Genomic DNA, 25,693 nt, shown 5'->3' on the forward strand with positions numbered 1-25,693 from the left:
AACGGTTCGTTAAGCCTCATTTGATCCAAGGATTGACGGCTCTAAAGTGAGCGTATCTCCCTATTTGAAGTCTCCTCAAGCTATCTGTCTGTCAAATCATGTCTTTTAAAGTGACGAGGAGTTGGAAATAAGTTAATTTCCCTTCATTTTCGAGACTCTGAGGAACGCGACAATGACGTGATCGTTCTTTCTCCTTTTATCCATAATTCAGACAGTTGAAAACAAGAGGTTAATTCTATCTGCGTCATTGCACGCTTCATGGAAGAAATTATGCTAATACTATCCCTTCTACGCGAGTGAAAGGAACCGAAGAAAGGTTGCTGCATTTGCAGAATAGCTAAAATTATGGCAGGGTCAAAACGACATGGACCAATTGCGAGTTGCGTGGGGGGCTTCTCCCGAGGCGCTGCGGTGGTGCGTGGCGGTCAGGAACGTACTGGGATCCTTGCTGGCAGCACTCATCACTGCGATTTGCGACGGTCCCACCTCGGTGTCAACTGCTGCCTCCACCGCGCCATTTCGTAGAGCGCGTACGCAATTGCACCGCGCTTCATACCGGTTTGACCCGACTACATGTGGACACGAAGTCAACGAAAACCGTTGCACAGGCGACATAAGGAACTACAACACGACGTAATGTAGAACTATCGCCACGATTCGGAATGTCGTTCGATAGATTCGACGCAGCACTGCTCTCATTCTTTCCGAATTTTGATAACTCAGGACCACGTGCTCGTCACAGCTTTTTTGATAAAGAAAAGCATTTTAGTTCACATCGCCACTGATAAAGTTGCTGTAGATAGATGATTCTTCTGTTTCAGCAAAAACTTTTTGGGAAAAAGGAAGAAAAGTAACAAAGTGCACACGGTTACGTAAATTCAGGAGATTGCAACAATGCAGGTGCGAAGCAATGAAGGAATTTCTGACGTGCAGTTACAGCATGCTTACACGTTTGGTACACATACTCTTGCATCGGAACGTCTCTTTCCAGAACAGCGACTGTTTCGCACCCCAAACTCAAGGAATAACAAAGATTAACACATTAATATTATTCTCTTATTCCATATGATAATTACCATTACTGCGTTCACCCTTTTACGATGCAGCATTTGACGTGAACATGCATGGATTTGATTACACCATTCACCACGATTTCTTCATAAACATCAAATATATTGTAAGTTTTGCTGATGTAATGATAAGAAACCATGTTACTGTACCATCTGTATATAAAGGCAGAAATGAGATGGGTGGGTCATTTTTTTCATTCTTCTGTCTCGTTATCTGGTTCGACAAAATGCATTTGGAATTGTTCCTATTTTCTATGCTATTGGTCAGTGTAGTTATATTCGCTCTTCTCTCTGAAAAACAAGATATGTTGCAGATGGATGGAGTAATCGCCCAGGATCCTCCGGCTGGTGGCGGCAAGCCACCTAAAAAAGATGCCGTAAGGGAGAATCGAAAGGATGTAGAAATTCCACAGGCAGAACTTGATGTTAGTAACTCAAGAGAATTACAGTTACTAGTCACTTCACACAAGTAAAATAACGTTCTTTGCGAGATGAAAAAAAGTTCTAAAGAGACTTACAGTTGAGAATAATTGTGTTATAGTGTCCGAAGGAGTACTGGAGGAGTTGTCATATTATCCCCAATCAAATCTGCCCAAGTCTTATTAATGAAGCTTTGAGTTCTCTGGGCGCCATATTTTCCCCACAAAAACATATAGTCAGCACTAAGGATCAACAACCGTATAGAACGCAAACGCACCGAAATCGTGCATCGTGACAATTGGGCGTGAGATATAGATATGTGAGATGTGTGTGCATTGGCACACACCACAAAACGACATCAAAAATCATCTGGTGTAATAACGGGCTCAGTCTATGCCGTAAAATGAGCCGGAATGGGTACGATGGGTTCAAAATGCTGTGCCAATTCAAATTGTTGCGTCTCATCCCATGTACTCGCTCATATGTCTGTTCCCTGCCCATTTCCCTCATCATGTTACTAACGTCACTTCTCAAGAAAATGGAAGCACGGATGCAAGCGGATGTCCAGATAGAAGATAAGAGTTACGTGATCTGAAAAAGAACCTTATCATTACCACAGTATTGATGACGTCCACGTCATTTCATGTTAGCCAATTGTTTTGCGAAACACGGAGAAAAACTCATGATTCGAATGTCTTAGAGTTATAGAGGTCGAAGGAATACAGATCTAAAGTCAAGATTGAATATTTTTCAAATGTAGTACCGATGCATTTAGCAAGAAAAACGCGAAATATTTAATCAATGCTCAAATTCCTAAGGAATAACGAAGAAAGCGAAATTAGAAAAAAAAATTCATTTGATAGGAAATGCCACCTCCTTCAACCTCCATTGATCCGTGAAGGCGAAAATAGCGAGCACCAAAAGAAGTCATATACCTCTGTCCCACCTACTCGATCTTCAGCAAGAGCTTGTTCAGCACCAATCCACTCGTCCCTATTTCATATGCTGCAAAAACTTCTGTCTCACCTGAACTATCTTTACAAGTCGATATGCAGAACATCCTCAGGTCCTCTTTCACCACCTCAGCACAGAACTTCCGATTTCAGTCACGAGGACTCTTCCATGTTGAATGCGAGAGCACTTTTACAAGGCAATCTGTTGGGGTCCTTGTAATGTGACCGAAGAAGCAGAGGCGATTTTCTGTAGCCACTTCCGACTTCGTCAGATGTTGATACTTTCCACGTGTGATTCCCGGTACTCCACGACGAATTTCACATAAAGATCTTCATTATGACGTACCCTGAGCAAAAAGTAGAAAAGCAGCCGCCTAAGTAGCTAGCTTCCCATGCATTCGATTCTCCTCATCACTGTAGATAGTGCTTTCTAAGTCCTCGATCATCATGGTGGGGCGAACTGCGGATAGGTAGACTCGCAGCTTGACTTTGTTGATGACGAGACATTTTGTTAAAGGTTAGATGCAGGAATTGCTTAAGCACATCTTTGCTGAAAATCTTTTTCGTAGCTGCCGCTGTTCTTCATTATACACCGCAGGTAAAAAAGGTGAAGCTAGCTACGTCTCTATGGATCGTCTTCGTCGAAGAGGCAGTGGCAGGACTCTTCCTGTTCAATTTCCCCATCAACAACATCCATAGAGTGAAGCGAAGACGTAATAAATAGGGTGAAGCTAGCTCTGATACATATAGCATGTTGAAGCTTCTTGGTGCTTTCCGCGTATGTAACAACATCATCAGCGTACCCGAGATCGTTGAAGGGGCATCCTGTTGGTGATAGGATGACGACAAAAAACTGATATACTGTTCTTCGCATGATGTCTTCGATGGGGAAATTGAACAGGAAGGGTCCTGCCACTGTCTCTTCGCTTTCTCCAGTTACTACTTCAAACGATTTTGTATACCTCGCTGGTGTCCAAACATCGGCAGTTGTTCCCCAACTCATGTTATCAAGTAATCAAACAAACTTTAGTGATACTTCATCTTCCCGAAGGACGTTGAGAAGACTGCCCAGATTAGAAGAATCGAAAGCGGGCTCAAAGTCGAAACAGACTAACTGCGTTGGCTTCGAATACTGTTACCACACTTCGACCACTCTGACGACGAACACGTGATCAACAGTGCATCTAGCAGGATGAAAGCTGCCCTTCTCGTCGCGCGTTGTTTCTTTGCGATGTTTGCTGAGCCGGTTCAGGACGATTCTCACCAAAACCTTATACATGGTACACAGTAAAGTGACTCCTCGATAGTTGCTTGGATCCGAGATTGGCAACTTGTTACGGAATGGAATTATGATGGCGTGGCAGGTATCATTCCGTCGAATCAAATTGAATGAATGATCTACGCTAGTTCACGAATCTGAGATAAAGGAAGACATTCCCACATTTCTACTACAATTCCATCCTCTCCGCCAGACATTCCTTACTTCATCTTTTAAATACAAACCAGAACCGCCGTCTCTGGCGATGCTTTCTCACTGATCGTGTAATTCGCTCGCTGGATGTGCTCGAGTTCAGGAGCTGATGGCGGTTGCCATGCTTGACAATGATTTCTCTTGAATGTGGAAGCGATGGTAAGACCCGTCTGCTCACATAAGTCAACCAGCGTTATCTGACGTGTGTTTCATATGGTAGTACCATTTACCTATCACATCGGATTGCTGTTCAGGACCCATTTTCCTGTTCACGTTGATTCCGACAGTGATCACCTGCTGCCCGCATATCCAACCCATCAACGTGTTAACTTCATCACAGAAATGTTCTGTTAGAATCGCCTTTGTTAATGTTAAGAAAAATGTTGTAAAATGAAGAAAGTTAAAATCGTCCTTGTTGTTCTCTTCTGCGTGGCTGCGTGAGGCACTTACGATATGGAGTTTGCATCTTCTGTGGTCCTGCACCCGTACAAAGGCGCACCTTGACGACGTTGAGCCAAATTCCTCCGCTAGATTTTTCAGCTGTTCCTCAGAACTATCGTGTAGCCTCCTATCTTCTTTTCATGAGCATCGCCACAGTAGATGGTGTAGTCTCGACGCTGATAAAAGGCCGGCTTCTGATGCGTGTTTCCTGCAATGCAGCTAACGACACACGTAGATATCCCAGAAGTTTAGACAGCCGCTTTATTGGAATTCGTTCGTCAATGTACGGTAATTCAGGGTGACGAAAGTGCTTGTTGCCAAAGACACCATGCTCCCTCCAGAGAGACGATCTTTCAGGTGGTGGGCTTTGGCAATGTGGTGGACGACAGCACCTTCCCAATATATGGGAATCTTCGTCAAATTCGTCAATCGTCATCTAGCTGTACAAGCTATATAGCTCATGCGTTTCCGATGCGTACCCTCAAACGACTGATTGTGTTAGGTGAATGGCGGGGCACCAGTTCCTAGCAATCATACTTCTATACGTGACCCAGACTGGTAATTAATTTTACTGTTTTTATTGATTTCCCTGAGCTCTAGCCAAGATTGGTATTGATTTTGCTTTATTAATAGCTAATTTTCAACAAATGAACAACACTAGAATCAGAGCAATATCACTTGCAAAATGGAAAATAGAAATGGAGAGAGGAAATAGTATAGAACCTTATTTGCTAGTGAGATCTGCGCAAGTTAGAATTATGTTTTGATGAAAAAGATAATAATCCAACTGACTCAGGAAGAACTTCAGATAATGACTTGGTTATATGGTTAAATGTTTGGTCCTACAAGCTCTTACGTGTTCTTGCAGATGTTGAGACACATGAGCCCATCCTTACGACATCGCTAGACATGTGATGAGTATAATTTCGAACTCTGAGGACAGGAAATATTCGAGTGAACACAACTTCATGCTTCATGCGCATTTTTGACAGTTCTTGTAGCTCACATTGAGAGACTCAAACTCCTACAAGCGAGAAGCCTTATCTCTATCTTTTAAAGTAGGTGAGAACAGTGGAGTATATATCAAGCCACCCTACCAGAGCATCTTAAGATTTGCATGAACTTGTGGTGACGATGCTTGCCTGCCCTCTCTTCCTATCGACGCCGAGTTTTTTAAGGTCCATCTTTACCACCGCAGCGCAAAACTGCCGCTCCTAGCTAAGAATCCTTCTCTAAGTGGAATCCGAAAAACTCTTGACATCGATCACATTTGTCTTTCGTAATGGGACCAAAGAGAGGAAGACAGATTTTCGTGGCAACTTTCGACGGCACTGCAATACGCTAGTGTTTTTCGCGTGTTGGCTGATACACCGCATCCAACTCCGCATAAATACGCTTTCACATGGTTATACCCGGTGAAAAGTAGCCCAGCAGTCTTTCAAGCAGCTTTTTTTCTATGCCATTGGTCTTCATAATCGCCGCGTATGGTGCTGCCTAAGGTTCCGATATTTTCCGAAAAGCGGATGCATGAGTTATTAGCTTAACTACGTGGCAATGGGAAGCGACAGCAAACATTTGGTCAACGAGATGAATGTGAAACTGGACGTGAGGCACCCATGCTGTATATGCTTATCTTAACCATCATTGTTATTCGGGAGAAAATGCACAAAGCTTATCCGCGAGTCCACCCTAATTCCCATTGCAGGTCACGAAAAGCCTTCTATTTTTCTGGAGTGGATGATGTAATCCATAGGTTGAACCATAACTCCATAACTTAGATAAACAGTCAACGTCGCCTTCAAGTTCCCTATTGCTTTTCTTGATTATAACAATATCGGCGACCAACTCGAGATCGATTAAGAGATGGTACCATGACCATAGTAAAACTAGAACAACAGTGAGGTGCTCTTCTATTAATTTCATCGACAGCGAGGCTGAGCAAAAATAGCCTCTTTCCACTTTATCCCAGAACCCCTTGTTCTATTCCAGCTTTCATCTTTCTCTCGGTTCTCATTCGGTCTCTGTTCCCTCGCTGATCGCGTATGTCAGTGGTTGAACATGCTCGTATTTTAAAAAAGCACGACAAAGCTTCCATCACAGAGGTTTTTCTGGATCAAAATAATTAGTGCTATGTTAAGAATTGTTTACAGTGGGTCTTTCTACCCTCTAAGAATGGAAAGCAAACTTTTTTCATTGATATTAGATGTGCGATCATTTCTTATGCATAGTCGTGTATACAAGTTGAGAAGGGATCTGCGTTTCGAACGTTTTCGGTGGCGGAGTTTCGTTCCATACTCTTCGTCTTTCAATGTCTTTCAGACCTTCGGTTGAAAAGTACTTTGGTGTGGAATTGCATCTTGAAGATGAGAACTGGACGCTGATCAGAGTCTGAAGCGACCAAACTCCCAACTGAACAGTCTTCCTCGTCTGAACGTAGCTGAGATAATGTTCGAAAGTTTTCTCCTATCCTTTAACTGCTTTTCATTGTTAACTCGTACCTCGGACTCAAAAGGGTCGACTCCTGCCACGTAAGCTGATGGCATCGATAGCTGCTCTCTAACAAGAAAGTGATGATTAGCTCTTCATTTCATAATAGTCGAATAAAGAGGTACGCTCTTCGAATTCTTTAGCGGAATAATAACATTCTCCCAGCAGTCCGGATTCGCGTTCGAAGCCTACCATATCATAGCCTATTGCCTATTATCGCCTATTGCTTCTATCACATTTTTGCAGTCGTATGTAGCGGTTCTCTAGCATATTCTTTACCATCTGATCGGTGTTGCCGCAATAGATGACCGTCTTTGCGATATTAATGACGAAGAGATCTCTGATGAATGTTTAGTCGGCAAGGAGAAGTCACAAAACATTGAAGATGTCGCTACAGGGCCGTTGTTCTTGTAGGAGTTCACCTAGTTAGAAGTTTCAGCACGGTTCGCTTTTGTCAGAGATTTTATGCGTCCTTTGTTCATTCGACGTGTCAGGTTATAAGCTTTGGTGATGTGCCGAATGACAGCAAATTTTTGCAATATATATGAACTTTCTCCATATGATTGTGCTACCTATACACCTTCTACATCCATAAACCGTATTTGAACTATTGACTGTGTTTAGCAGCCAAGCAGGTTGCAATCACTCCTATACGCAGCTTTTAATTATAACATAAGGCTAAACCGCAAACTCGAGCATGCGGATCTGCACGTCTGCCAAACGTAACTGATATAACAATTTATTTTGAAGCGATGAAGAATGAATGTGGATCCAGGTTAAAATGCCGATAAAAGATGGGCGGTCCTTGTGATATCCGGTCTTTCTGCGATACTCCAACGCGTTCCACCTCATTTCACAATCTCTAGAGGTTTATGTGCCCATATATAGCCTACACGGTGACCTAAGTGGAAGATCCAATATGAGAAATCAAGGTCGTTACATGGAATGAGCTCCCTCTAAAAAAAACAGCCATTTTGCTTTTTAAAAATGCTCGTTTCCTATAGTCAAGGCGTTGAAGTATGCGGCATGTTCAATGCGCGCTGCTATCATTCGAAGTGGACATCGAGGGCTGCAACGCTCCTGGTTACATATTAACTGCAATAACTGTTTAACGCGTTGACGATAATGGCAGACAATGCCGCCGGAAACTTTTGCTGCGTGGAACAAGGACGTTTGAATAGCGATGCCACGAAAATACCTAGTGAAGAGCCGTAAAATACCCAATCTGCTCTTGAATCTGTTTTTTGTACGCCGATTTCCCAGCGCAGTGGGACGCTGTTGGCACGCAAGACGTGTCGCACGCGGCGGTTCTGTAAGAAGCCCCTATGTGGTCATTATTTCAAGTACTGAAGAACAATTTATACCCGTTTAGCTATTCCGATTTCACTTTTTATTGCAGACACAGGTGCCGGCCGTGCTCGTACAATCTAAAGATGTGCCTTTTTTCCACAATTTCGATTCTTTCTTTTCTACAATTTATCCGATGACATGCGGAAGCAGTGTTCAAGTTGGCCCAAATATAGATGGCGTGGCAAGGTAAGAGGTTTGAACACCTATCTAACAACCACAGTTATAAATGTAACAACACAGTATTATCACAGTCATAACAGCGCATGATTTGACCAATCGTGTACACCATCGCTCTCTTTCCTTCTTCTTTTCTCTTTTTTCTCTTGCAGTTTTAAGATTTGAGAAACATGACATCATTTTCATACTGTTGAGTAATATCAGAACATTTCAAAAAAAAAGAACTACACTGAAAATCTATTTTAAGAAAAAAAGTAGAAGTAAATAAATAAATCAAAATCAGAATAAAGAAATATGACGAGCGATGACTTGAATAAATACAGACAAATTATAATGAATTCACAGCAACTTTTTTGAGCGTTTTGTAGGTGATTTTAGATGCGCACACTGACCTTGATTGGCAATGTGCAACTCGTGCAGATTTTCGTAGTTTAAAATAATCATTACTAACGCAAAACAAACCTAGACAGGAGTTAATTGTGTGATTTATCGAGGAAAGCCTGCTCTATAAAAGAGTTAAAGAATCTTCTGATTTTTGCAAGCCCTCTCTTATTCGGAACTTCGGCATGGCGAATTGGAATTATGTCCTCCTCTTCTGCCAACGAGAACTTTGGTGCAATTTTATTTGTGGCCTAATGTTTCGAAAACTTCGTCTTTATTAAAGGCAGCCTGAGAATAGTTGGAGGTTTTTCTTGATGCTATGCATACTTCATCAAACTCCTTTCCACACTTCGATATCGTTCTAAGTAAACCACGCAGAAACTACACACAGGAAAACTAACTGACTAGTCTCACCTACCTCCGAAGCTGGTGAACCACCGCGTTCTTATAGATAGTCACTAAGGCTAATGAGGTCTACGCACTGTGCAGTATCCTTAAGTACTGATGTCTGGATAGTATAAGGAAACTGCTTGTAGAGATATTTGTAATGTTATTTTTGATTTTATTTTTTTATAATTTTATTTTATACCCCACACAGTGTTACGAATGGCATGAAGTCATTAGTAACTGGATAAAAACTATGTTACTCATTGGTGGAATTCTGACCGAAGTCCAAAGTGCCTTCAATGCCTTCTTAGCAGATGTTTTAACCTGGTGTCAAAACATCGGACACTTTATTTCTAACTCATTTTCATCATGTCTCTCGTTCTTGTGGCTCCAAACGCTGTCATCGACTTTCGCGCCTTTTACTACCCAAATATTCTCTGGTACCTGAGCTCAGCATTCTTCTACTTTTTCCAATATGGATGTCATTGCATGTCAGGCATTCTATCCGATAGATTACTACAATCTTCGTGTAATCTCTAGTTTTAACGAATGGTGAAGCAATGCAATATTCCGCCCTACGCTGCCTGTCGTACAGTCTATTACGGGCCAGTTTTCGCTTGATGCCGTCGTCCGAGATATTCACCAATTCAACATCAACCAATTGTGCTTGCACAAAAATAAGGTGTATACGAGCAGTTAAGGAGTCGGAGATGAATTGTATGCGAAGAAAAATTTTACTCTTTGCTGCAGCCGAAATTTGTATTGACCTTTCTTTATTGACAGCTAAGGTTTCGGCAATATCGCCTCCTTCGGGGCCCGGAAAATGAAAGTCATCAATGAATTATCCAACTTATGCCTCTGGTGTCATGCGTGGTATGATCTCGGACTCGAAGGATGGTATCGCAACTTCTTACTCTATTTCGGAATATTTTTATGACATATTTTGCAGTGCAGTTAGGCTATCGTTTATAGATTGATTCTGGTTTTTTGAAAGTTAGTTGGAAAGTTGGAAATTTTCACGAACTTCCCAGCTTTCCTCAAGTTAATTTTGAGAAAAAGAAAAAACAATGTGGAGAAACTAACAGAAGGCTGGAGTTAGACAAGTTCTGTAGCCTCTTAATACATGCCCGCTTCTGTGAAAGAAAAAGATCGAAAAAAAAGTCTTGAACGAGATAACTCTTATTCTAGCTTTACTTTTCTTTTCCTTATCTCTCCTGCGAATTTCAATCCCAGCCATAATATACACCCGACGAATGATTCTATCAAACTGGATAAATGCTCCGGCGCAGTCCTGCGTCTTTTTTCTGGGATGAGCTTTGGTACTGCCTTCTCGAGTTTATCTAAATCCCACTGGATGACGTTCTCATCGCACGTCGATAAATTATCTATGAGCGCTAATTCAATAACATTTTCAGATGCAATCCAGACTTCAACGACATCGTTCAAATACAAGCAGATGACCAGTTGGAAGCAGAATTATGTATGAGGTACCTTCTCATCGAATTATTTTCGTAAATAATAGGAATTCACTTAGTAAAATTGTTGGTGACAGTCTGAAAAGCGCTTCTGACTCTATGTGGTAGAAAAAATATTCTTTATTCACAACCGGCCGAAGAAATAAATGGCCAAGATAGATAGTACCTTAAATAGTAAAAGTAATTCATAGTAGCCAAGAGTTTACTTAAACCAATCTTAAATAGTAGCCAACAGTTTACGTGATCTGACGTGGAACCTTATTTTTATTAGTACGATGATGACGTTCACTTCATTTCATGTTGACACATTATTCTGTTCACCTGTTGAGCAGAAAGAGAAGAGAAAGTCATTCCTCGGATCATGTTTCATAATTTTTACGATATCGAAAGAAAGTATAAAAAATGATATATAAATATAAATAAATAAAATAGGTGTAAAATCAACTTTGTATACCCCAGTCTATGATCACTTCAACTCATCATTATCTCATGAATGTTCCATCTTCTAAAGTTAAAAAAACAAAAGAAGCGGTCTTAGAGAAAATACAGGTTTAATTTTACGGAAAATGCTGCTACACCTGATTTCTCTTGATCAGTGAATGAGGGCGAAGTATCCAGACTGTACATAGTATCACCACGCTATATGATGACGGGCTTATTCTGTCATATGCGTTTGAGTGTGTATGATTGTAACAAATTTGAGAAAGCAATGAAACGACACCACCAGCGTCAAATAGATGCGCCGCCAGTAATCGTTATAATGGAGAGAGACGGGTCCTACGGCGTTGAAATGATGTGGCGGTATCAAAAAGCACTGAAGAGGATTTCTCTACACTTGATTGCTGCGACGACGCCTAAAATTGGAATCAGCGGGATGCATCACCACCGCTCGACAATTTCAGGAGGTTTTTTTTGGAAAATAAATGGGACGGTGTGAACAGTTTTTTGGCAGTCGCAACCGCACATCCCCTAGTGTACATTTCCGTACGTCTTCTCGCCTATAATTACCCTCCGCTTGCCGAATCCATTTCTCAAAGACTGGATAAATGCATGCAGACAGCTGCTTAAAGGCATCACCCACGAATCTGAGGTGGCACGGATTTCTGGTGGAGTATTTGTATACGGGATCGTAGATCATCGAAAGAGGGGTGATTCCGTCCATTTGTTTCTAATTGCCGTGAAAACGGCCTGGAAGATACGGCTTCGGGCGTTCCGGCGCACTATTTTCTACAAAGAGTTCGACTGGAGCCGGCCAGCCTTCTGCATTCGCTGCATCTGCCGAGCCTTTTTTTACGGCAATTAGGAAGAAATGGACGGGATCACCCCCTCTCCATAATTTACGATCTCGTATACGAATACTCCACCTGAAATTCGAACCCCATGATCCGTGGGATGATGCCTTTAAACAGTAGCCAGCAGTTTACGTGATATGACGCAACAATCTTGTCTTCATCACTATGATGATGGCGGTCATGCCATTTTACGTTTGCATATCATTCTTTCTTAATTCCCAAGCAAAAAAAACTTTAAATTTCAAAGTTCAAATTTGCACTGTCCGAACAAGTCCGAACATTCAGATATAAATAGCAAACGGACCGCAATAAGACATCGATAAAATCTTTCGTCAATGCGCGTGTTTCTTTGAAAAAAAAGGAGCGGAAGAAGCTTCACTTGAAGAATACATCTTTATTTTCATGGCAGGAAAGTGCTCCTGCTTTAAAGCATTATTGATAACTGAAGGCGAGGAAAAAGACGCCACAAAAAGTCTGAAGTCTGGCATTAGCAGGAGCCTTACCTTTCTTTACGTGAGGAACGCTTTGCTACATACGTAAGCGATATATGTTAAAGTCCAGCACACAGCGGTAAACAACCAACGTTACAAAAAAAATTTGCAGGACTACTTCTAGGCGATACAATCTGTTTTGAGCACTAACTTCAGTAAAACGTTAATAACCGGTGGTTTGTGAAGGAGTACAACATTCCATTAATGCGTCTTTTTCCTTAAAATATCAGGTGATACAACGTCATTGTATAGTTAGCTGTAGCTAAAGAATATTGCTCGGCGATCGAGTCTCACAATGCAAATGTTCACACAGATTCGCCGGTCATGTTCATTTTGTAGTTAGTAATATTTAAATATTTCGTATGTAAGTATTTCCTCATTTATGCTCTACTTAATATTCTTTTCATAACGTATCCATAATATATAACCAATATATAACATATGTACTAGTATAACACATGCATATGCTTTGGCTTAAGGATTCATAACGATTCTTCGTTGTACTTGCTTAAATGATCAATTCCTAATTAATTCTTAATTCTATCAAAATGTTTAGGGTGCTCATATGTAAACCCGGAGTCGGAAACGAAATGTGCAAACAAGATAGCATAAAACTTTGGTTCCCTTACGGGAGGAAAGTGGTGGACATATCATCCGTTAAGGACTATGCACCCTCTACTATTGAGGTTTGTCATCAATAACCAAATACAGGGTGCGGAGCGGAAACCAAGTGTTTTTGAAATGGCTATCATTTGGGCGTTAGAACAAAAAGAACCAGCGACCCTTTCTATTCACCGTCTCATAGCATTTCACCGGTCATAGATCCATAGACACTAGAGCAACGGGTACTAGATAGACTGTTTTGTTAGAAAAGGCGAGTCGGTAACGGGAGCTCAGCGAGAATCGCGCAGGAGACTCAACGCTAACAGAAATGACTGTTCTCGCGCGCAATTTTACGTTGAGTAAATCATCTCAGAACAGAAGGCTAAGTGATGATTAAAAAAAAACGCCTGACCCTTGGTGTACTTTGCGTGCTGCAGAGGATGCTGCGGATGAACTTCGAATCAGTGATCGTGTTGTAAGACGGATTTTGCATGCCAAACTACATTTTCACCCTTCACATAATATCGATTGTGCAAGACTTCGAATTCAAGTGATCGTGTTGTATGAAAACGTGAACGTTGGTGGTAATGAGGGATCAAACTAGGCACGAACTATTAAAATGCTATTTTCTCACCTATATTGTTTGTTTATAAAATATGTTCAAAACAAAAAACTTTTATTATCATATCAAAAACACCTTGTTCCCGCACCGCACCTTGTTATAGCAAAAGGAATAAGTCTGACGCCTAATATTCTTGCAGGTTAAAAAGGGAGAACTTGTCATCAACGTTGACCCAGGATGTCAATTAAAATTGAATTTTGCACATTTTATGCGACACAGGTGACAATTACTTGCTTGACTTAATCGGCTGGGTACTACCCTGCCGCAAATGCCCGCCGAAGTTTGTCGTTCTTGAACATAGCTCTGCCCAACTTTGTTGATCTTCAGCAAAAGCTTCCACAGAATCAACTCATTCATTGGTACTCCACATCCTGCAAAAGTTTAGTTCTCACCTGAACTGCCCATCCACGTCGGGCGTCTTCAGTTCTTCTTTCGCTATCCCATTCCAGATTTTCCAGTTCCGGCCACTACCAAGGTCACGGTGTTTTCCAAGTTGAATCCGGGAAAGTCCTCAGAAGACGTTGCACAAAGTTTATGGTCTCCGCATGATGTGACCGTGATTCTCCAAAGTCATTTTCTTTGGTGGTCGGTGTCAGATATTGTTGTTTTAAACGTACCGAAAGTAGCCAAAAAGCCTCCTTTCCAGTTTTCGCCAATTTTCACCACCACTGTAGACACTGCTGCACAAGTCTGGGATCCGTACATCATAATCGGCCAAACAGTAGATACGTGAATTTACAACCTAAATTCGTTTACGGGTGCGAGTCGATACTTTCCCAAGGAGTTGAATGCGGAACAGGCTGTGTTCTCCTAGCTGACCTTGTTTTGCAACAGCTCAGAAAGAACTCTTCTACGACTTCGATTGGCGCTCCGTCTACCTTGATTCCCTTTAAAGGTCTCTAGGAGGCCCCCATCTGCTTAAACATATCGAAGCGCAGGCGTAATCCATAGGCTGCTGTTAGCTTCGATACAAAGTCGATAATTTGCTGAAGTTTCGTGCTGCTTTTTGTGAATATCACAATATCATCGGCGTACTCAAGATCAGTCAAAAAGTGCCGTGGTGACGGTTATATGATATCGACAGGACACTGTTCGATTGTTCCTCCCATCTCTTCACCAATGGGGAAATTGAACAGAAAAGGTCCTGCCAATGTCCCTTGTTTTAGTCTTTTTACCACTTCAAACGGTGTAGTACATCAGGCTGGTGTCTGAACTGCTGCAATTATTAATATTCATGTCATCAATCAAAATAACAAACCTTCGAGGCAAAGTGTTTTGAAAAGGAGGACAGCGGTGACAAGAGTTGAAAGCAGCTTCAATGTTCGAAAAAGTTAACTGCATCGGCTTCGAATACCATTGAACATCCGGCTGACGTACGAACTGCAGCAGTTGTTCCTTGATTCATGTTATCAAGTGAGCAAACAAATTTTCCTAGTACTCCATCTGCCCGAAGCGCATTGTGGAGACGGTCCCGATGTAGAGGGTCGAAAGCGGGCTCGAAGTCCAAACAGGCCAATCGGCTTCGAATACCTCTGCCACATTTCGATGAACTTCATTTCATGATCATGTACATAACACGTAGCAAAGAGATGGTTCAATACTTCGTGGGACCTGTAACAGGATAGCTTTAATAAATAATAACTAGTGGAAAACTTGTTGTGGAGAGGAGCAATGATAGTGTGTCTAGACTAGCCCTCCTCACATTCGTGATTCCAGAAGGGGTATGAGATTACACCATTTCGGTGTTGATTCCGCGGTTTCCTCTGGATCATCCATTCTGCATCTCTCCGATACAGACCACCACTTTGTCGGTGGTTCCTTCCTAACCGCAGGTGTGTGTTTTTGAACGTATTCGTGTCTGGGAACCGACAATGGATCCAGAAAGGCGTTAATCCCTTCAAATTGGCAATGTCGTCCTTATCAACAGCGACTCCAATAACAGTGTTGAAGACTGGTGAAAACCCTTCTGCCGGTAGAAAGTTTTAAAAAGTGTGGGCTTTCGAATTTTTGTCATCCCTCCTTCACTCTTGATGTCTACTAATCGTTTTCTTCTTGTAGTTGACGAAGCGGCTATTTGTTCTGACGTTTCTCGTGGTTGAACACGGCTCTGCCTTGGGCGGCACATGCAAAATTATACGTAAATCTTGTCTCCGCAGATGCAAAGCGAACTTCTTCCTGGGCATAGATTCCAGAGCTTTTTCTTTTGCTTCGCCCTGGATACGACTTTGTGGGGTACATTCTGCACCGTAAAGCTTTTTAATGGCGGTGGTTAGAGTCGAAAGCGAAGCTTCAAGCTGCCCTAGAACAGAAATTCGTTGGCAAAATTTCGTTCTTAACTCTTCGCCTCTCGTTCTTCAGACCTGCCATGTCCACTCTCGTTCAGGGGCTCCTTGATTTCCTTTATAAGACCGTATCTTGAACCTAAACAGAACTGGACGGTAGCCAGAGTCGAAAGCGAAATTTCAAACTGCTCTAGATTTAACGATATTCAACAGAAGAATATTCGTCACCAGAAAAGTAGTCGAACTGAATTTTGAAAGTTCTCATCGTCTGCTTACGCTACTCCTCAGGCGTCAACAACGTTGATCTTCACCGAGAAAGTTGATGCCGCCTACGGTTCCTCTTGAACCTGGAAGCGATAATGAGGTCCGTTCCTTCACATGAGTTGATAAGACGGTAACCGTAATTCAACGTGTGTTTTGCGGTCTAACAGTATTTGCCGAGCACTGCGACTCGATTCTGACATTGATCCATTGATCGTGCGAGCAGAAGCATGTATTTACAGCTTTCTTTTCCCAACCGTAATCCAAGATGTCCAAGAAGAAGATGTCCACAAGCTTCAGTGAATGATGTTGATTAAGTCCTTGGGCCCTATCCAGCTGAGCTTTAAGCCGGTGCGTCCGTGCGAAGAACATATCAACTCATTTTGTGAACTTTCTCTACCGAGGGCGTTTGACACCTCCTGTGGTCCACTGTAACGTTCCCTGGTTCATCTACAGTCGATTCTTCGTTGCTTCTCTATCTCGTGGAGTGAGTCGTTAGATGACTAGGTTGTTGAATCTCAGATGACACCTATCAAAGGCTCTGTGAGTGGCACTTAGTTCTATAGACATGGCAGCATTGCTTGACTTCATCTGCGCTGCTTAGCCGAGCGAAGAGAAAATTTTTAGTCTGTAAGCTCCATCACATGGGTGAATGCTGTACAGTCTGCTCTCATTCTTCCATTCAGTTCTTCTTTCAACTCTTTCTCCATGCTCGTGCAACGTCCGGGATATACGTATGATGGGGATCTACGATCCGGAAGTCTTTAAGTTGGATATCAGAAGGTGGCTGCAAAAGTCCTCTTGTTCATCTTTCTTCCAGTGCGACCAGTGCGCGGTGGGATAATTTATTTCTGAGAATAGTATGCCATGTCAATAGAATACTTAAACAAGATTCCCATCAGCCGAAGAAAATCTTTTGTATAAATCAATCCTGTGGCTATGTCAACTTTTATACTCTCCGTCGCAACTTGCACTCTATAAGGAAGAATTCGGAGTAGATTTTAACCGGCGAAGATGATCAAACTTGACCCAAAATTTGACGCACGGAAAAGGTTTGAGTAGAATTCCTTCAAGATCATTTCTTTCTCCTTACAGAACCAATTTGTGGAGGTTCCTGTGGTACTTCTTTACACTACTCTTGCAGTGTTTTTCTGCACCTTGTGCTTGCCATACTCGAGTATGCAACCACCGTATACGACTTCTTTCCTCTTTCGCCGATAACGAATGTTCTTTTTCATCCTGTGGTTGAGTCGTATTTTTACTCTATGGAGATAGAACTTATAAAGAAGGGTACTACCGAGACGTCATGTAGACTTTACATTCGCTTAGCATGTGTTCGATCTCCGTGCAATTCGTACAGTTGGGTGATTCTCATGTCCATCAAAGATAATGTTTCTTTGCAAAAAGATATTTTTCATAAGAAAGGCGACTGGCAAGCATCAGCATGTCGAGACGATTGCCGTTTTCATTCCGGTCTCTGATCTAGATCTTCCGACACTCTATTCCTCTTTTGTGGGCTTTCCTAGTGTTGAAGTCTCTGACAACAGGGTTGCATAGGCTCTTCTCCTTGTGGGCCACTTCCTTCGGCCAATAGCTCTGAATGCTCCTGATGTTTCGTATTCCTGAAATTAAGAGGGGAGTGATTTTTCAACCGTGTTACTTCTAAAACATTCGGGCGCCTACCTGATAGTGTAGAAGTGAGTCTACTACGAGGACTTCCTTGAGCGTTCGCTACGCTAAGGTTCCATACCCTGATCAAAACTAGGTTTTAATTTAATTTTTTCACTGCGTAAAAAAATTCCATCACCCAAAGCTCTCATACACACCAGCTAAAAGGTCACTTCATATCTCTTAGACTTGCAGCCTTTTTAAAATATCACGGTAAATGCAACCATTTATCTCTTAATTCTGATAGGTGCTACTAGTCAGCGAGCATAAAGCAACCTATTTGTTTTCGAAAAACAAGAAGTTTAGTGTGTGCCAATAGGTAGAATTTTATTATTTAATTGTGCCGACGAGATAAGTGTGTTTATGGTAAGGAAAACATAAATCTACATGTGTGTAACCAACTTAATTTCATCGGTTCTTTACTAATAATATCTTTGCTGGCCACAATATTCTAGTTGATTTTTTCGCGTTGAATTTGAATTCAGATTCTTAAACAAACCTCCAAAGATTAGGCAGATCATGAAGAAGTATCCAGGCTTCTATCTCCAACCTTCATTCCATCATCCCCGGGTAAGTTTCAAGTCCTTTATGCACTGAGCCAGTTGTTTTTGATATGCAGCTCACTTGGTAGCTTTCGTAGCAATTGAACTCCGTACCTTCACAAAATTCGATGAAGGTCTTCCCTTGAGAGGAGTCTTGGTAACATAACCAGAGATGAAGAAGGAATTCTTAACATTGCACTACGGATTATAAAATATAATATCCTTAAAGCTCGAGGAGGTCTTTTTGTGCCAGATTGCGTTTAAGATGTGTGTATAGAACACGTCATCTGTACATGCGCTCATCTAGTTACGAATGAGTTACGTTTCGAACGTTCGCTTTTAACAGAAAATGTTCACAAATCGTTATTTTTTATTTTACGCACCGCTACATAGAAGCGAAATATAATTCTGTAAGCGAACGCCATATTATCTAGTGGAACTAACTCAGTAGGCATGTCTCCTTATCGAGATCTCTTCATTCGTAGGTCTAAAAGTTTATAGGTAGGATGTCTGTGTTATATATGTCTCTACTCTATGAGTTATATATGCATGGCGTTCGGAGTAACAATGTAAATTCAACTTTTATTTGATTATACCTCAATACATTTTCAACACATGTTATTGTATAACTACTGGAATACACCTGTATTCCAGTAATTATACAATAACATGTGTTGAAAATAATAACTAGTATTGCAGAGACTTTACAAAGGCGGTAATTCGGTTTTTTTGGGAGAATCCTTGCAACTAGGAAAGAACGTACTTAAGAAGATTAAATGTAATGCTGAGTAAGTTTCAGAGGATTATCTGTTATTTCTTCTTTTAAAAAATTAAGAATTAAGATGTGATGAAGGCCAGATGTTCTATTTCAAAATGAATCCGAACTCTCCTTTCTATTCAAAAATTTTCGTCGATGCAGCTATTTGTGAATGGTATGTTTCCTAAAGAAAAGTAAAGTCCTCAAGTTGTTGTCTTCTGTTGCAAAAAAAGAATTACGAGATAATACAAATTGGTTTTAGGTTCAAGGTCTGCATAGGTGGCCAACAAGGAGCAGTCACAGAGAAATTCTTCTGCCGTGACGCCGATATGGTCAATGTTTACGTTAAAAATGCTTTCGTTGTTATGCCTGGAGCTTGTACGTTTTATTCTTCTCGCTATACACACATTAGCATACCAATGACAGATTAATAATGTAGCTATCACTCAAAAAGCATCTATAGAATATCACTATTTAATATATGAGATAACACAACGTGACTTTGTGGATGCAAACGAATCGAATGGCACGGTTCATTTAAAATTACAGCTGATTAGTTTTTTCTACCACTTCTCCGTCCTAAAAAGGAGATAAAGTTCCTTTATGACTGAATGTTCAGTCATAAATGATAAAGTCACTGGCATATCAATACCCTTGAGATGCACCAACGCGTTTTCACTGCAATTCGTAAACGTTGAGGTTTTGGAACGTGTGTTGGCCTAGACAATGACTTGCGGAGGCCAACTGATGTGACAAGTCAGTGTTTTTATTCTCCCAGACAAGTCTGATACCAATTTGTCGACCCCGGACAGATGAAAGGCTTGGTTTGCACTAGGGCGGGCTCGAAGCCTCGACCGTGTGGCTACAATGGACCTCTAACCGAGAGTGCCCCACCCGCTCAGTGTTGACGGAAGCTGCAGAGTGTAGCCCAATCGGCTAGAGGTTCCGCCGCCTGCAACCGGAGGTTCGAATCAGTCAGTGTTTTCAGATGAGCACGAGGGCGGGTTCAAACCTCTGATCGATTGCGAATCTGGCAATCGATCGGAGGTTTGAATCCGCCCTAGTGGTCACCAAGCCTTCATCCCTCCGGGGTCCATAGATTGATACTAGGTTGTTTGGGAGGGTAAAAATGTTGACTTAAAGCATCGGCTAGCCACCGCAAGTCATTGTATAGGCCAGCTACACGTTCGTAAGCCTCAAACGATTCTGAATTGAAGTGAACGTGGTGGCGCATCCTAAGTTGATTGGCTACTTCCAGACACTTTATCCTCTGTCCTTATGCTCAGTCATAGTCCACATAAAGGACTTTTTAGTAGAAAAATGTGGAATACAGCGGTAAAGCTATGCGTTCTCAGAACTGCAGTAATTTTGAAATAGCTTAGAATTAATCAATTATAAGGCTGGACTAATACAGTTTTTTAATCTCCCGCAAAAACTGCATCGTAAATACAGTAGTTCACAGCAGTTGTTTCGCAAATGTGCATGCTCACCTACATTTGACCATATTTCATTGAATTGTAAATAATTTCTCATAAAGAAACCTCTCTTCAACGGCAATTCTTCTAAACTCCTATGAATCTTTGATAAGATGTGACCAAAGTCGGCTTCTTTCTGAGACAAATGATCCGAAAACACTTGACATCTCCAAAAGAACGAATTGATTAACCGTATGCCAAAAATTCCTGCGTCGTCCTTCACATTTTTGTCAGCAGAGAGGTGGAACAGCTTCACTTTTATTTTGAGGTCATTTCAGTCTGTGAGCAACACTTGATACTCAGATGACAATAGAAATTGTCGCCTAGATGGTTCTTCCCCCTCCCATTCATCATTCAAAACGCACGCAAACTTCGCGAGGGACGCTAACGACTTCTTTGACCCGACCCAACCTGGCTAAGCTCTCAGCTGGCAAACACATTGACCCATCTTTCTGGCGGTCCCCCTCGTGAGCATTTGACATCTTATGAGGTCCGCTCTAACTTTCTTTTGGTCTGTCATCGATTCTTCTCCCAATGGGACCGACACGTCTACGGTAACGCTTTATGAAGATAGGCCACATAGACATTGCAGCGATGTCTGACTGCGTCTTTGCCGCGTAACAGAACGCTGTACCATTGTCGATTCGTATATGAACACACGAAGTTCTCGGTCACTCAGAAAGTCTGTGGTTTTTTTTTTTTGGCAATGGCTCCCCATATTGTTCTTATCCATCTGTTCAGTTCTTCTTTCACGTCGTTCCGCATGTCCATAGAACGTCTAAAGTTCAAGTTCAATGATAACTCCACTGTTTCGGAGGGTTCCAGGTGTCTCCTACTCCATGAAAAAGTGATTTTCGCCAGTTCCACTCTCTATCTGCTTCGTATAAATCTTTGAACATTGTATTCGCTTCACAGTATTGCATGCGATCCTACTCTCCTTCTTACTCATCTGCTTTCACAAAAGTAAAGTACGTGGTAAAAACATTCAGAAAAGTCAATTCCACAATTTATAGGCTTTCCGCTTTCAACTGAAGGAAACCTTGAAAACTTAGAAGTGATAGTCTGCTATAAGTTTCCGTAATTTTTCTGGTTTGAATTTAAACTAGGAAAGCTCATCTCCAACTTGGGATGCTCAAGGAGGTGAACGTATTATTCTCTCATTTCCTGCAACTAATATGAAGTAAGATAACGTACTCTGATAGGAGCGGTGAAGCGCAGTTTCTAAGAGGTTCCGTTGTGGCTACAATTGGTCGAATCCGTCCTAGTGTATCCAAGCCTTTCGTCCCTTCTTGGTCGACAAATTGGTACCAGACTTGTCTGGTAAGATAAAAAACAGTGACTAAGCACTTAGGCTAGCCTCCGCCGTCACTGTAAGGCGCGTTCATAAACCTCAAACAAACAATAAATTGAAGTCGAACGCGTAGCCGCATCCCCTCAGAGATAGATCAACGCCGTGTCCTTTATCCTTTTTCCTGGAAGTACTTTGCTACTTTTTTGTCATTCAAAGCTTACCTTCAAAGAGGAGGAAATTGTGTGTAAATAATTGTGACCGCAAAAAAGTTATCTGATGCCGACATGGACCATATCTGATACCTTACTTTTGAATTTCCCAATCCAACCGATTATTATTTACTACCTGGCAATCAATGTTCCTTTGAAGACAGCATACCACGAACCCAACGTGGTGAGTGAATCTGCTGGAAAAAGTAGAGTGGTTGCAAATTGCGGGTGGATCGGCTCATATCTTCCTAATCGTCGAAAAAAAAAACGGCGTGGTAACCGATTTAGTCCTAACGAGGCACGCTAGAGCGTTCCTCTATGTACCCGTCCTCGACCGCTCGCAAGTAGATGCGGTGCGTGCAGAAGTGTGGCGCGTTGCAACTAAAATTGTCGTAAAAAGCAGCGTCTTCCACGAGGTTTTTCGCGACGGTTACGGAGAAATGAGCGAAACCACTCCGGATCGCGCAACATACAACGCCATCTCAATCTTTTCAAGAGGATTCCCTCACCACCTCAGATTCGCGGTGCATCGCCCTTAAATTTAATAAATTTGATCAAACTTTTAATTCACTTTTTGGTTCTTTCAGTGAATGGAGCCACTATAAGACTGGCAAAAAGCTCGAAACCTGGTTCGAGAGGTGACATGCATAAGAAACGTCCCACTCAAATTGGCTTTGATTATGATGGTGAAAGGGTAGGCTGGACACCGTTCAAAGTGCTTCGTTTCTGTAACACAGCAAATATACTGATTCAGTTCTCGATATGGTCTGTTGGGAGAGAACGCGTAGCTTCTTCGGCGAGTGTAAATCATGACGGTCACATTATTCTTTATTTTTCCGATCACAATTGTCTCATTAAGAAATACGGGATAATGCGTCTTGTAAGTTTTAAAACATTGCGAAGGATTTCTACGTCTTTAAAACGTAAATGTTTAGGGTGAAAATAATGGAATAGTTTATCAAATAGATGAGAAAAAACCAGTCGATAATGTATCAACTGGAAAAGGTGACTTTGTCACTTATTCGCCCGCTCCTACACGAAGTCCGTTGCCTACAGTGGAAACGGTGAGCATGTAGAGTTTTATTTTCTGTTGAATTTTACAGGGGCAAAACCTCCTTGTTCTTATTGGAATTGTGCTTATTAAGGAAAAACCGACACCTAATGCATCAGCGGTTGCAGCTGCGACAACAACCGCACCACGAGACATTGGAGATCTTCTTGGAGGAGGTAGTATTTTAAAAAGTGTAAAAATTAGAGATTCCCAACAGAAAGAGTTTCCATTTGTCATAACTCAGCTCAATAATTGCATTATTTTTACAAATCGGTTAGGTGACACTGATCAAGTATTTTGAAGTACACCTACATAAGTGTTATGCTATGTTATGCTTAGTTATTGACATGGCATTTTTGATCAGCATCCTTGCCTAGAAATCAAACGATGACGAAATTGGGAATGAGTTCTCGATTTCTTCATAAGAAGATAATTGTGCGCCTGTCTCAATCTTATTAATCACTATTTCCGTCGCTCGTTCTTTGAACATCTTAGGCAGTCTCCTGTGAGGTTTGGAAAGGTGTTCGCATTCCTTGTAGTGAACACTTCTAAACACAAAGTATAAGTTAATAAAGAACAACTCTACTTTGAGCTGTTATCATGGATCCTCCTTCGTTTTCCCTCACCATCTTAACATTGACTGACACAATTTTTAGGTGATGGTACAGCAGGTAAAAAAGCTCGAACAGGATGGCTGATTTGGGCTATATTTTATGGTTTTTTCGTTGGCTGTCTTATCGCACTAATACTTGGTGGTCTCATACTGTATTTTGCTCGTCGTACCTTCTACGCAGACTGGTAAATAACTTTTGTCCCAGAAATGAATAGTTTTTATATTTATATCATTAGTGTTACGTTATAGGTACCGCGGAATGTATAAGCGTTATGGCTGTGATGCATCAGGTGTTACTGGTGGAGTTACGGGAAGTCAGTTCGGAGCCACTTCAACTGGAGGTCTACAAATTCTTTTCAAAATTGTTGTTTTTAAATCAAAACTACATGCAGGTCAAATGTCACTTGAGCATTGTCATCAAAAGAGTTGTCGTTGTCATCAAGAGTTGATGATATACAGAAACTTTCAATTATATATATACTTCAAAAGATTAAATATTACAGCAGGAGGCTTGTCTACAATGGGCACCACAACTGGAGGAGGAACTACTGGCAGCAATTCTACAATGGGCACTACTGGCGGCGGTTCTACAATGGGAGGCACTCCTACTTCTACTTCAGGCGGCACGACAGGGGGAACAGAAGGAGGAACAACAGGAGGTGGTACAACAGGTGGCGATACGGTACCAATGTGAAAATATCGGCGCAATAAATATATTTGTTTCGTTTTAATTATGAGTAACACATTCATGCACCTTGCCATCTAATAAAACATTCTGTTTGCGTGGTTGAAGATCATCACCTCCTGGGGACGAATACGCCTGATACGCTTACTAGCTTCGAAAGTTCTCCGAGGATCACAAAACTGATTTAACACTCATCAACATCAGGAATAGCATTTTTGTGGTTCCTCCAGAAGGAGCAGTTGACCAGTTACAACCTTTTATCGGTGTCGAAGCTTTCAAGCGTACAATCACCTCGATCTCTCATAATATCTGTGTCTTAACCATGGAAAGCGCTTTCCACTTCTTTGTGTTTTAGCGGGCAAAGTGTGCACAGCCAAAGTGTGGAAGCCAAGTTAAAGTAGTCTGGTGACAGCATAAGTGTTGTGAGCATCCCTACGGGATTTGTGAAAGTTTCAGACCTGGAAGATTTCTAAAAAAAAGCGACGATTTGTCAACAATTTCATTTGAAGTAATCTCTCGAACTCTTAAATTGGTTCTTCACATTTTATTGCATACTACCAGTGTGAACTACTACGGACTTTCTGTGATATTTGCTTCGCTCGCCTTCATTGATCAACGAAAATTAATATTAGTTCCGTTTTCTGTGAAACTAGACTTGTGTATCTCCAACAATCATTCTCCATATTTATAACTAAGGCAAAGGCAAAAGATTTGATAGTCTTCTTTCTAAACGCGTCAGTTCTATATTTGAAGAACATTCAAACTTCAGCCTCAAACACTCCTTACTAATATATTATAGACAAAATTTAAAGGCATCACTCAAAATATGGACTTTCCTGCTGTTTCTGCTCAACATTTATCAAAGAATGATGTTTTGGCATAAAACGACGTGAAAAGCATCATCCTACTGATAAAGATAACGTTCCACGCCAGATCATGTAAAATGTTCGCAACTATTTAAGCAGCCGTTTGTATGCATGCTTCCACTTTCTGAGGAAGGCATGTCATCAACTTGTGGCAAATGATTATCGAAACACTAACCCAGCGTGCTTGATGGGATAAACGCAGTATTGCTCCAGTCATCCTCTATTTAGGCCTCTGAAGGCGGCGGAAAAGCCGATACGTTCCAAATGAAAAGTTCCATCTAAACATTTTGCAGGCCCACTATTAAAAAAACATAGACAAAATATGCCGAGGCTTCAACAATGGAACGTAGGATTTAAATTTGTATTTTGTTAA

The 25,693-nt window shown here is 41.4% G+C and overlaps 1 protein-coding gene across 1 annotated transcript; it reads left to right on the plus strand.

Moving 5' to 3' along the window:
• Nucleotides 1–1,297: 1,297 nt before the first annotated feature.
• Nucleotides 1,298–24,463, plus strand: RB195_009038 (uncharacterized protein; the record flags this gene model as incomplete). The annotated part of the gene is made up of 17 exons (XM_064195849.1): nucleotides 1,298–1,333; nucleotides 1,385–1,495; nucleotides 8,242–8,378; nucleotides 10,553–10,624; nucleotides 12,952–13,081; nucleotides 13,760–13,839; nucleotides 18,317–18,401; nucleotides 19,073–19,161; nucleotides 19,216–19,305; nucleotides 19,393–19,508; nucleotides 22,693–22,799; nucleotides 22,860–22,985; nucleotides 23,041–23,169; nucleotides 23,251–23,332; nucleotides 23,813–23,954; nucleotides 24,019–24,110; nucleotides 24,273–24,463. The coding sequence occupies 17 exons, from the start codon at nucleotides 1,298–1,300 to the stop codon at nucleotides 24,461–24,463; spliced, it is 1,815 nt and encodes a 604-aa protein (XP_064046994.1).
• Between the last annotated feature and the right edge of the window lie 1,230 nt (nucleotides 24,464–25,693).

Source organism: Necator americanus, chromosome III, assembly GCF_031761385.1.
Source record: "Necator americanus strain Aroian chromosome III, whole genome shotgun sequence".
NCBI lineage: Eukaryota > Metazoa > Nematoda > Chromadorea > Rhabditida > Ancylostomatidae > Necator > Necator americanus.